Source organism: Arachis hypogaea, chromosome 5 (assembly GCF_003086295.3).
Source record: "Arachis hypogaea cultivar Tifrunner chromosome 5, arahy.Tifrunner.gnm2.J5K5, whole genome shotgun sequence".
Classification (NCBI taxonomy): Eukaryota; Viridiplantae; Streptophyta; class Magnoliopsida; order Fabales; family Fabaceae; genus Arachis; species Arachis hypogaea.
The window spans coordinates 31748745-31762653 of record NC_092040.1 but is presented as its reverse complement, the minus strand read 5'-3'; the positions used below and the strand labels follow the sequence as shown (position 1 = coordinate 31762653).

At 31.1% G+C, this 13909-nt stretch overlaps 1 protein-coding gene across 2 annotated transcripts; it reads left to right on the top strand.

Moving 5' to 3' along the window:
• The first annotated feature begins 8896 nt into the window (after positions 1 to 8896).
• LOC112801117 (polygalacturonase 1 beta-like protein 3) lies at positions 8897 to 12104 on the top strand. 2 transcript variants are annotated; one of them, XM_025843669.3, is made up of 3 exons: positions 8897 to 9006; positions 9408 to 9816; positions 9920 to 12104. In XM_025843669.3, exons 2-3 carry the CDS (start codon positions 9742 to 9744, stop codon positions 11771 to 11773), a joined length of 1929 nt encoding a protein of 642 aa, XP_025699454.1. In that variant the 5' UTR covers positions 8897 to 9006; positions 9408 to 9741; the 3' UTR covers positions 11774 to 12104. The 2 variants fall into 2 exon arrangements, with proteins under 2 accessions (XP_025699454.1, XP_025699455.1); XM_025843670.3 differs by having other exon boundaries at positions 8918 to 9006; positions 9399 to 9816.
• The last annotated feature ends 1805 nt before the right edge of the window (positions 12105 to 13909 follow it).

Here is a 13909-nt window from a genome sequence, read left to right as displayed (position 1 = left end):
CCTAGGATGTTTTCTCCAATCTTCACCTCCATATTGGGGTTTTTCCTTCTCAAACTAAACTTACATTCCATATATTCCGTCTTGCTACGGCTTATGCGCGGACCATACACTTCTAAAGCTTCTCTCCATAACTCCAACTTCTTATTTAGGTCTTCCCTTGACTCTCTCATAAGGACGATATCATCGGTAAAAAGCATGCACCATGGCACAGGCTCTTAGATGTGCTCTGTGAGTACTTCCAAGACTAATGTGAAAAGGTATGGACTTAAGGATGATCCCTGGTGTAATCCTATACCAATAGGGAATTCCTCCGTCACACCACCTTGAGTCTTCACACTAGTTGTGGCCCCATCATACATGTCTTTAATCACCCAAATATATGCGATCCTTACTCTCCTCTTTTCTAAAACCTTCCATAAGACCTCCCTTGGTACCCTATCATACGCTTTTTCCAAATCAATAAACACTATATGTAGATCCCTTTTATTACTACGATACCTCTCCATCATCCTTCTTAATAGGTATATCACTTCAGTGGTAGATCTTCCTGGCATAAATCCAAATTGGTTCTCTGTTACTTGTGTCTCTTTTCTCAACCTCCGTTCTATCACCCTTTCCCATAACTTCATAGTATGACTCATAAGCTTAATCCCTCTATAGTTTCTGCAACTTTGTATATCCCACTTATTCTTGTAGATAGGTACCAATGTGCTCTTTCTCCACTCATCAGGCATCTTTTTTTTACCTTAAAATCTCATTAAAAAGCTTGGTTAACCAGTTGATGTCTTTTTCTCCAAGACCCTTCCAAACCTCAATCGGGGTATTATCAGGTCCTATTGCCCTGCCATTTTTCATCTGCTTTAGAGCCTCTTTTACCTCGAAGTCTCGAATCCTTCGATAGTAGTCAAAGTTTGATCTTCTTCCCTTGTGCATAAACGACCAAGGCTCGGAAGAGTCTTCTGTCCCTCATTAAATAACTTGTAGAAGTAGCTCTTCCACCTTTCATTAATCTTCTCCTCTTGAGCCAACACCTCTCCATCCTTATCCTTTATGCACTTAACCTGATCCAAATCTCTCGTTCTTCTTTCCCGGCTCTTTGCGATTCTAAATATACCTTTTTCTCCTTCTTTCGTGTCCAAAGACTGGTAGAGACTCTCATATGCTCTTGTTTTTGCTTCACTTACAGCCACTTTTGTCTCTTTCTTAGCCACCTTATATTTTTCCCAGTTATCTGCATTGCGGCATAAAGACCACTATTTAAAGCATTCCCTTTTTATCTTTATCTTTTCTTGTATACTCGCATTCCACCACCAGGACTCCTTGTCTGTTGGTCCTATTCCTTTAGATTCACCAAAACTTTCTTTTGCTGTTCTTCTAATAACTTCTGCCATTTCCCTCCACATCTCTTCCGCGCTTCAATTCCCATCCCACTTTGCCTCTTCTCCTACCCGTCTTAGGAAGCTTCTTTGTTCCTCACCTTTCATCCGCCACCACCTCGTCCTTGGGTTCTTCGTATGATGTCTTTTTCTCAACTTTTTCTCAACGCAAAAATCCATGACGAGCACCCTATATTGTGTTGTCAAACTCTCTCCCGGGATAATTTTACAGTTAATGCAAAATTTCCGGTCGACTCTCCTCAACAAGAAGAAGTCGATTTGAGAGCTTGTCATGCCACTCTTATAGGTTATAAGATGTTCGTCTCTCTTTTTAAAACATGTATTTGCAATGAGAAGATCAAAGGTTGAGGAAAAGTCCAAAATAGTTTTACTCTCGGCATTGATCACCCCGAAATCATGGCCTCCGTGAATACTCCCATATCCAATCACTTCTCTCCCAACATGGCCATTTAAATCTCCTCCTAAGAAAACCTTATCTCCCAAAGGTATGCCTTGAACCAAACTTTCTAGATCCTCCCAAAACCTTATCTTGTGTTGTTCGTCCAAACCCACTTGCGGTGCATAGGCGCTAATCAGATGGAAAGCACCTCCCTCCACCACAAGTTTAATAGAGATGATCTGATCTCCCACCCTCTTGACATCCACTACATCCTTCTTCCACTGCTTATCCATAATTATTCCAACCCCATTCCATTCTTCACATTTCCTGTATACCAAAGTTTGAAACCAGAAGTATCCAACTCCCTAGCCTTTGCACCAACCCATTTCGTTTCTTGTAGGCACATAATGTTAATCTTCCTCCTTGTCATGGTGTCCACCACCTCCATGGACTTTCCTGTTAGAGTGCCTATGTTCCATGTCCCAAATCTCAACCTTCTGTCGCTTCGACCTTTACCTTTTACTTTGTGAACTAGCTTATTTACCCTCGTCTGTTCACGAAAACGCGAGAACCCTTGCTCATTTAACACTACATCCGGGCACCGATGCAGCGGCTCTTGCTTTGACACCGTACTCGAGCCATACAGCGCGTTGCTTCCGGACAACGACCTAGTTTTAGCGCAATAATGTCTTTGATTCAAGTCATGGGGGTTCGGCTATATTTTTATGTTGGTTGCCGAAGACCTAACACAACCCTCCTCCTTTATCCGAGCTTGAGACCGGCTATGTACCGCAAATGTAACATAGGCGGAGTTAATGCAAAAATATACTGTGTTTATTATTTATTATTATGAAGGACTTAATTGATATTTTTTAGAGTTAATTAATTAGTTTGAGATTGAAATGCTAAGACAATTAATTGTTATTTTATTCCTTTTATTAAGTGTAAATACAATTTATGTAATTTGTATGTTTGGTAAAGTTTTAAATTCTTAAAAATGGTCTATCAAATTTAGCTTTAAAATAGTTTTAACAACTATGTTTAATAAATAAAAATAAAAGTGAATAAGTACAATAATTATATTTGCTAAAATTAATTTTAATATTTAAAATGATTTTAAGTAAAAATAAATTTAGACACTTATTAATATATAAGATTATATTAAATTTTTTAATTTTATAAAAACATATAAATTAATTTTAAAAATTATTTTTTTAAATATTTTCAAAAACACCTTTAATTTTTCAAAGTTAAAAGTATAAACACATATTTTTCAAATCCATCAAACACAAAGTGAGATATTTATATTCTTTTAAAATTAAAAATATTTCTCAAAAAAATTTATCATACCGAACTTAAAATTGGGAAAAATGTTTTTCATTCAAACTCTATGTTGATATTATTTATTTGTCCTTTTTATCAAAATTTAGATGAGGTACACAAAAAAATAATTTTTTAGATTGGCCGTTGTATTGAAAAGGTCCTGAAATTTTAATTATATTATAAACATTTTTAAGATTAAAAAATTGTATTAAATTAATCCCTCATTTTCTTTCAGTCGAATTATTTGTCACACCAGATGCTGAATTAGGTGAAATAATGTTCTTATTAATTTTTGTACTAAAGGCTTGATTAATTTACCTTTATAGTCATACACTTTTTTTTGGCATAAGACAGTTTTTGTAGTTTATTAAAATTAATGATGTTATTTCATCAAATATTTAGCATCAAAACTAAAATAATGTCATTTTATTTAGTTTATCGTACTCACGACGTGACTATTAACTCAATAGAAAAGATATGTTGATCAATGTAAAATAATTTTTTTAATTTCAAAAATTTTTATGATACAATTAAAATTTTTAAAATCTTTTTAATATCAACTATCAATGTTAAGAACTACTTTAGAGTTTAATTCAAATTTAAATACTTTGACAATCCCCCGCCCCCCCCAAATTTAGCTCATAGTTGCCATTATAATTAATTACGTTGGTTGAAATTTTGTGTCAACATTAGACATTTTTAAAGAGTTTTCGTTAACAATTGCTTTCAATATATTAAAAAATAAGTGATAATTAAAAGTCTTAATTTATTATTTAATTATTTTTTTAATATTTAAATAGGTAAAAATTTAACTATATATATGTTATATTTTGAAAACATTAAAAAATGAATTAAAACTCCTAATTATTTTTCTTATAGAATAGTAAAACTATCTATTCTACTCCTTTAATATTCTTAATAACATCATGTTTGAAAAATAAATCTTATAATATTTATTGACTAATATTTTTAGAATTAGCTAATAAATACTATTAAAGCATATTATTTTAAAATTTTTAGTAAAAGTATAATAAATTTGAATTTTTATAAAATTTTTTATTACTCTCGTAATTGAATTCACTTGTTAGCCAAAAAAAAAAAAAACTCACTCTTTTTTAATATTAATAGACTCAATTCTACTAGATAATCGATTATGATACAGTAAATTGCAATTAATTAATGAAAAAAAGAAAGCCTATTAAAAAAAATAGCACCACAACTTACGAGTCATTCTAATTTTATTATCAGTAAAAAAACACAATAAAAAATATCTGAAACGTAACAAAAAGAAATATTTAAAATTATTTAAAAAAATAATCTAAAATTCTTTTAATTATGGAAAAGAAGAACGCATCATTTTCGGATATAAAAACATCCAAAATCTAATAAAAAAAGATATATCCAAAATTATTTTAAAAAATCCAAAATCTAATAAAATGAGATATCTAAATAATTGAAAAAAAATATCTAAAAACTAAGAAAAAATTACACTAAAACTATTTAAAAAATTCCAAAATATAAAAAAAAGAAACAACCAAAACAAAAAACAAAAAAAAATATCCGAAACATAACAAAAAAAATATTCAAAATTATTTTAAAAGATTATCCAAAACTCTTTCAAATATGGTAAAGAAGAAATCATCATTTTTGAATATAGAAACATTCAAAACCTAATAAAAGAGACACAAAATTATCTTTTAAAAAAAAATCCAAAACCTAAAAAAACAAAAAATTCAAAATTAATACGAAAAAAATACAAAAACTAAGAAAAGAAACATCTAAAGCTATTAAAAATAAAATCCAAAACCTAAAAAAAAGAAACATCCAAAACATATAACAAGAACACATCTGAAACCTAGGAAAAAAATATCCAAAACTAGTAAAAAGAATCATCCAAAAACTTAGAAGAATACAGAAACGACGCCGTTGCTCTCTTGAACAGCCTGTAGCAACGACGAATTATGAAACCAAACAGAATATAACACAAAAAGTAAAAAAATAGTGAAAAATTTTGCACGAATGGCGACAAGATCAGTTAGAAGGGCTGACGATAAAAGTAGTTAGATGTGGAGGATCCGACGCCGCGAAGAGAAGAGTTGGGGGAAGGACGGGGTGGCGCATGAGGGGCGATGGACCTTGAGGGCGCTCGAGAAGAATTACAAAACAAGGTCGCTACGTCGTGGGGAGAGAAATTGGAGAAAAAGGTCATGCTAGAAGTTATTGGATAACGCGTATTTCTGAACCTAATCTTAATTTTTTGGAATTTCAAAATCAGATTTTTTAAAATTTTTTTTAAGTTGATTGCACATCAAGTTGGTTACTTATATTTTTTTTTAATAGACTAATAGTAGTATTACACTCTTAATTAGGAATGGCAAAAAGGCCGCATCCTCAAATATCAACGGAGATTACCTGCGATAGGGAGGCTAATGAAGACTCGCAAAATTTTCATGAAATGGGGACTCATTTCTACGAATAAATTGGGACGGGGCAAGGATTGATGTGCCTATCCCACGAGGACCCATAAAATCTTTGAAAAAAATTAAATGTCTTTATATGTATAAGTTGTGTAAATAATCTTAATTTATTTTATTTTAATTTATATGTTAAAAATTTTATGTGTATATTATTATAATAAATTTATGTTTGAATTGTATTTGATTTAATATATTTTGTTGAATTGTATAGAATTTTACCATAATTGTGTTAATTTTTTTTAAAAAAATTTAAAATTTAATACTCATAGATACCTCTAAATATCAACTTTTTATGGAGAGAAATAAACAGAAATTCATGACAAAAAAAGTAAAGAAAGAAAATATTTTACAAAATAAAATTAAAAGACCAGAGAAGATCTTGGGGGTGTGTGGTTGAAGAAATTATAAATAATTCCTAAATTTTTTAAAATGGTAATATTATATTCCCATGTTTGTTTCAAAGTTTAAAAATTAGCTATTTTTAAGTAAGTTTGAATAATATTTTTAACTGTAACATAAAAATATAAAATAATTAAAATTTTATTTTATATTATTTGACAAATAATTATATTATTATATTTAAAATTTATTTACAAACTAATTTTGATAAAGATATTATTATATCATATAATTTTTATCAAAATAATAAAAAATATAATTTATTTAAAATATTATATATAATACATAAAAATATTGATTTTTATTTTTTTAAAATAGAATAAATAATATAATTCTAAATACATACCTATCACATTATATATTTACTTATATTAGTAAGATCTAAATTAATCAAACTTAGATAATTAAAAATATAAAATATATAAATACAAAAATATAAATATTTTTTATTCATTAAAATTAATTATTAATGTGAAGACCGTGCATCGTGCGCTGATCCTTTATCCATTGAGCTTCCTTCTCACCCTTTTCATAGTCCTTTTTGTTAGTGAATGCAGTCTACATCAAATAAACATATTACATTAAAATAAAAAATATATATTTTATTGTTAGATTTAACAAAATATATTTTTAATAAATTTTATATAAAAAAATATTTTAAAAAAATATTTATGCACCAATTATATGCCGTTTAAGGGGTGGGGTTGTTCAAGATGCTGAACAACAAAGTTTTATTTTGAAAAAACATCATCATTATAGTGAAATCACCTTTCCTATCCTTTCCCCCAATCTCGCTACTGAGAGAGATGTTCACTTCTTAAGATCCCCTAAATCCAGTTCATATAATGTCTTTCTCAGGCGCTAGAGGAAATGCATCTCAAGTACACCAATTAGTGGGTATGAGAGGATTAATGTTCCGTATATGAGCCTCTTCAAACAGGACTTATTGCTATTGATTCAATGATCTCTATAGAGCGTGGTCAGCGAGAATTAATTATTGGGAACAGACAAGCAGGTAAGATAGCAGTAGCTACATACACCAGCAACTCCCATCATATGAAATGGGTTTAATGTCCAATTATAAAATCCTTAGAATAAACAATTTCTACTTAGTCTATTTAATACTTAATCTATTTATAAAGTAGAACATTTTTATTAGTCTCTTTTTTTTATTTAATGAATAATGATATCTTCTTTATATTACTATTTTCGTATATATATATATATATATATATATATATATATATATATATATATATATATATATATATATATATATATATATATATATATAAAAGTTTGGTAGAGTGAGAGAATTAAAAATTTAACTAGAAAAAAGTATTTGAAAATAATAAAAATTAAAAAATAATTTTATTATAAATATATAATTATAAATATTATATATATGAAATTATAAATGTTAAATTTAAAAAATAATTTTAAATTATTATCTACTTAATATTACTACAAAATAAATATAAATAAGAAAGACTAGTTGAGAGAGTCATGAGATGACATATAATTAGAGAGTTTAAAGAATAAAAGAATATATACCAATTCTATATCAGTAATTATTATATACACACATATGATACATATACATAATTGATATATATTATTTATTTAATCTTTCTAAAAAAATAAAAAAATATTTTCATGTATTATATATAATATTTTAAATAAATTATATTTTGATAAATATTTAATAAAAAATATATTATATAATAATACTTTTAATAAAAATAGTTAGTTAATAAGTACTGAATATAATAATCTAATTATTTATCAAGTAATATAAAAAAATATAATTATTTTATATTTTTATACTACAGTTTAAAATATTATTTTAATATAATTTTTTATTATTATAAATTTTTTTGCATAATAACTAATTTTAATAAATAAAAAATATTTATATTGTTTTATATTTTTAATTATCTAAGTTTGATTAGTTTAGGTCTTACTAATATAAGTAAATATATAATGTGATAGGTATGTATTTAGAATTATATTATTTATTCTGTTTTAAAAAAAATTTAAAAAATAAAAAGGTTAATATTTTCATGTATTATATATAATATTTTAAATAAATTATATTTTTAAAATATTTTGATAAAAAATTATATTATATGATAATATCTTTAACAAAATTAGTTAATTAATAAATCTGAATATAATAATTTAATTATTTGTCAAGTAATATAAAATAAAATTTTAATTATTTTATATTTTGATGTTATAGTTTAAAATATCATTTTAATATAATTTTTTAATATTATAAAAATTTTTTGCATAATAATTATTCTTAATGAATAAAAAATATTCATATATTTTGTATTTATATATTTTATATTTAATTATTTAAAAATAAAATATTTTGTTATCATTTAAAGTCTTGTGTATTAAAGTATTGTCATTTAAAATATTTATTTATATATTTGATATTCTGTATTTATTAGAGTCCATCAATATTTATTCTTTTATATTAGCCTTTGATTTTCATCTAATAAAATCTAATAGTTTATATAAATATGACACATCTAATAAACACATAATTATTATACTCATTTTAGACATACCAAAGTTTTGACAACTTATTAACAATACATGAAAATACGCCGAGGTATATTATCTTGTTACTAAAATTTTAAAAAATACCATAAAATTTAATAAAATTTTAGTATAATATTTAATTATTGAATTTTTTGATGTTTGTGAAAATTTTGACAGCTTATTATCAATACATGAAAATACGCATAAGCATATTATCTTGTTATCAAAATTTAAAAAAAGACCATAAAATCTAATAACGAGTGTTATACCAAAATTTTGTTAATCTCTAAAAAATAAAAAAGAAAAAGTGATTGGACAAATAATCCAAATTTGTTACCGCGTTATGGCACTCAGAATGCGCGTCAATTGGATTTTCCTTTCAAGTGGCCTATAAATACGCTTCTCTCTCTCTCCTCCATAACCATATGTGTATTCTTCTTCAGTTCATGCAAACTGTCGAGCAGTTCAAAGAAAAAAGGTGCACTCACAAAAGTTCAATGCCTCTCTTGCTAGTTGCTACTACTTAACTTTTCCACAAACCCCTTCCCTTCTTCTCCCCCTATTTTATCGTTCTTGTATTCGTACTTGTTCTTTTCCTCTTGACCAATCTCTTTTGTACCCTCATATCATTTTCTGACCACTTATACTTTCACCAATTATTTCTTGTTTTCACATGTCACTTGTATTGTTTTAATCTGTTCCTAGTTTTTAGTTTTTACCCTTCCATTTCCCCATCCCGGTTCTTGCTGTAAAATTAGTTACATTAATCAAATTCCTAATAATTTAATAATGCCACAGCTACAATTACAAATTACAACTACTAGTAGTTACTATGACTAACACAGGTATTAATTATTGCATTTGTTTTAGTCAATGCAGTTTGCAGAGGGAAACATGCCAGAGCCTTAAAGACAAAGCTCTCTCACCATTCCCACGCAGCAACAACAGCATGAATGAACATTACAAGGCCCAATCTTAAAGCATTTTTGTTCACACACACTCGCACACTCTCTCTATCTTTGTTTCTCTCTCCTCACCGATATAAATTTCTGCAATACACCCGAACAAGTTCTCCCTTCCAACATTCCCATATCTCCCATAGACTGTGAGTAACCACCCAAAAGAAAAGAGGGAAAGAAAAACACAAATTTACTATAAGAAAATAGGGAAAATAGAAAGGGAAATACAGAACAAAAGATAGAGCAAAATTAACATGAACAAACAACTCAATTTCCGCTGGCTCTTTATCCTAATCCTCTTCTTATCAACATCACCATTTCTTCTCAGTGTAAGCACACATTTTATTTTTCTCTAAATCCCATTCAAAAGTGTCAATCTTTTCACACTTACCAATCCTAACTCAACAATGGGTGTTCATTTCACCAATGCAGGTTTCCTCCGACGCGAACGGCGGAGGCGGCGCCACCAACCCATTCACCCCGAAGGCCTCTCTGCTTCGCTATTGGGACAAGGAGATCCGCAACAACGTCCCGAAGCCAAACTTCCTCCTCTCAAAGGCGTCCCCGTTAACCGCCGTAGACGCAGCCGCATTCTCAAAACTCGCCGGCTCCGGAGGCGGAATCGCACTCTCCACGCGCCTCCCGGAGTTCTGTGCCGCCGCGAACCTCCTCTGCTTCCCGGACCTTGGAGCCTCGCTGGAGAAGCACGACAAGGACGCCAACTTCGCCGGCTACGGAGACAAGAACTTCACCAACTACGGAACGAGTCGACCCGGTGGTTCCGACGCGTTCAAGAAGTACTCCGACGACGCCAACATCCCCGTCAACGACTTCCGCCGCTACGGCCGCGACTCTGCCGGCCATTCCGAGAGTTTCAGCAGCTACGCCACCGACGGCAATGTTGTCGACCAATCCTTCCACACCTACGGCTCCAGCGCCGCAGGAGGAGGCGGCGATTTCCGCGGCTATGCCTCCGGTGTCAACGTCCCTAACCTGGGGTTCACATCCTACTCTGATCACGCCACCGGAAGAACCCAATCCTTCAATTCATACTCAGAAAACGGCAATGCTGGACAACAATCCTTCACCTCTTATGGCAAAAACGGGAACAAACCCGAGAACACGTTCACAGGGTACGGAACTGAGTCCAACGTTGTCGGGTCCAGGTTCTCTAACTATGCTGAAACCGCCAACGCCGGCAACGACACGTTCAAAGGGTACGGCGTGAATATGAACAACCCAACCAACACTTTCTCAAACTACGCCAGCGGCGGAAACGGCGCCGTGGAGAGCTTCACCACCTACAGAGAGCAATCCAATGTGGGTGCAGATTCTTTCACCTCTTACGCCAAAGGCACCAACGCCGCCAAAGTGGAGTTCAGCAACTACGGAAAATCGTTCAACGAAGGAACTGACACGTTCTCAGGCTACGGAAAAGGTTCCACCGGAAAAACCGAGGTTGGGTTCACTGGCTATGGAGTCAACAACACCTTCAAGGATTACACAAAAGACGGAATGTCATTCGCGAGGTACACAAATGTGAGTTCTGGTTCTGGTTTGGGTTCTTCTCTAGTGAAAACGAAGGATTCTGGTATCAGTGGCAGTTTGGTAAATAAGTGGGTAGAACCGGGCAAATTCTTCAGAGAGAAGATGATAAAAGAAGGTACCGTGATGCCCATCCCTGACATTAGGGATAAAATGCCTAAAAGGTCGTTTTTGCCCCGGACCATATTGTCGAAACTACCCTTCTCTACTTCTAAGATCCCTGAACTGAAGCAGATTTTCAAAGCCTCAGACAACGGTTCCATGGAGAAGATGATGAGAGAGTCATTGCAAGAGTGCGAGAGGGTCCCATCGCCCGGGGAAACGAAACGGTGCGTTGGATCGATGGAGGACATGATCGACTTTGCAACTTCGGTTTTGGGTCGGAACGTTGCGGTTCGGTCAACCCTGAACGTAAACGGGTCGAAGAAGAATGTGTTGGTGGGTAAGGTTATTGGGATCAATGGTGGAAGGGTCACGCAGTCTGTGTCGTGTCATCAAAGTTTGTTTCCTTATTTGTTGTATTATTGTCATTCGGTTCCGAAGGTCCGGGTTTACGAAGCGGATCTACTTGACCCGAAAAGTAAGGATAAGGTTAACCACGGTGTTGCTATTTGTCACTTGGATACCTCGGCTTGGAGCCCCACTCATGGTGCATTCCTTTCTCTTGGGTCGGGTCCGGGTCGGATTGAAGTTTGTCATTGGATCTTTGAGAATGACATGACTTGGACCATTGCTGATTGAGTGAAAAGGAGTTGATAAAATGTGTGAAGAGTATGGAGAAGAACAAAAATTTCTGCTAAGAAAGTTTAGCAGGAAAATTATATTTTTAAGTATTTATGGTTTTTATTTTGTTAATTTTTTTTGGATATTTTTAGATTTGACAGAAAAGTTTAAATTATGTTTCCTTACATCTGGAAGAAGGTATATTTATATGATTATTATTATTATTATTATTATTACTCAAAGACAGTTATTATTGTTATTATTATAAGCTTCAGCTTCTCTCGAGTTTATTAGGCCTTTACCTCAAATATTTGAGGCAATGAATGGAGCAAGCAATGCTATTTTTATATTTCCTAAGTGACTACTATTTTGAATTTGATTATGCACCTTTCAGTGATTGTGTTTGATTCACAGGTTTGGTACTGTTACAATTATTAGTGAATTTTTGTTTGCGGAAGGGGCATTGATTAGAACACACTAGAAGAGTCCATGAAGAGACAAAATGAAACATGATCCAGATTGTGCATGTTGATAATTTTGAGAGGGAGAAGGGAAGCGAAGGGTTGAAGGGAGAAGAATTTGGAGGGGACGCGTAAAATTGGAATTTCCACAAATATACAAAGCCATGTGAACTTGAAAGGATGAGGTGGTCCTTTAGACACCCAAAACATGCTCTTGTATTGGTGTGGCAAAGTTCACGAGACAGCTATTCTTGCCCAATGTCCAAACCAAGTATTACAAAAAATTTAATAATAATAATAATAACAATAATAATAATAATAATAATAATAATAATAATAATTCTACTTTACAGGTTTATCTAATATTTTTACTGTTAAATAGAATGTAGGTTCAATAATTACTTTTAATGACTGGATGTTTACATACTAATTCGTTTCTATGAATCTAAGTGTTTAAATACACACTTTATTTTTCTAATCCACAAATAATGTCATTACACATTATTTGTATAATAATACAACTATTATATAATTATTGGATTTTTTAACATGATAATTTCTAAGGTTAATAATTACATTGGATCTGACCTCTCTTTTTTAATATTTTGTTTGGTACTATAGTTTAGAATGAATATCTAATCTATAATATCATTATATGTGTTTCGCCTGATTTGTAGTAATTTTGACAGGATGTTAAATTTAGTTTGTATCAAGATTTTTATTCAGAGAATAAATACGACTCTTTTAAAAAAAAGTAAACTCAATCCAAAATTATTTAGTATTTATGTAAAAAATGCGAATAAATAAAATGCGAATAGTGTCAAACTGAAAGCAAGATTGAATAAAACTTAAAGAAAACATAGTCGAAACAAAATACTTTAAAAAAAAAAGAAAAAAAGTAAACAATTGACAAAATGGGTGAATAAATATTAATAAACAATAAATAAATTACAATTTAAAATAAATGAGAAGGAATTTAACATACTTGAAAAAAATAAAGAAAAGCAAAACGATAAAATAAATTGGAAGTAAAAGAAAAAAATTAAAGGAATAAATAAAAAGATTGACTCCAGACACTCACATGTATTTACATTCTATAATTTTGCGTTGTGTCGTTAAGACTGAAAAATTGTAGAATTTTGTGTGATGATGTAGTGTTCAGATTAAAGTCTCTTTAGTTTTTCTAAATTTCTCCTACTTACAGACTATAAGGATAGTTAACCACGATCTATTTTTCTCCTTTTCCTCAGGCCATGACCTTGCCTTGACTCTGAAGAATCTTGTTTTCTACGGTGGACTCCCCACATCTTCTCTTATCTTGGTCTTCAAACTTCACGTTCTTGCATCGTGCTCAGATTTAGATCATGTGCAGTTCATCTGGTTTCGACTTTAATCATTCTCTACTCGACTTACAATCATCATCGTGTCCTTGACTCCGATTATTCTTGTCATGACTCTTTTCATAGTCGAGGATGGATTTTTCCATAACTAAGTACTTACTTCATGAGCCTCCGACTTCATCTCGGACACTCTCTTACTCAATTCACATGAATAGTTAAATTTCTTAATAGGTCAAAATTCGTACTAAAAAATTGTCTCTTAAAAATTATTTTTTCAAAATTTGAAATGATAAGTTTTATTTAGCCACGTGCCATTTTCAAATTTTCAAAATTTTTAAATAGACAATTATGTA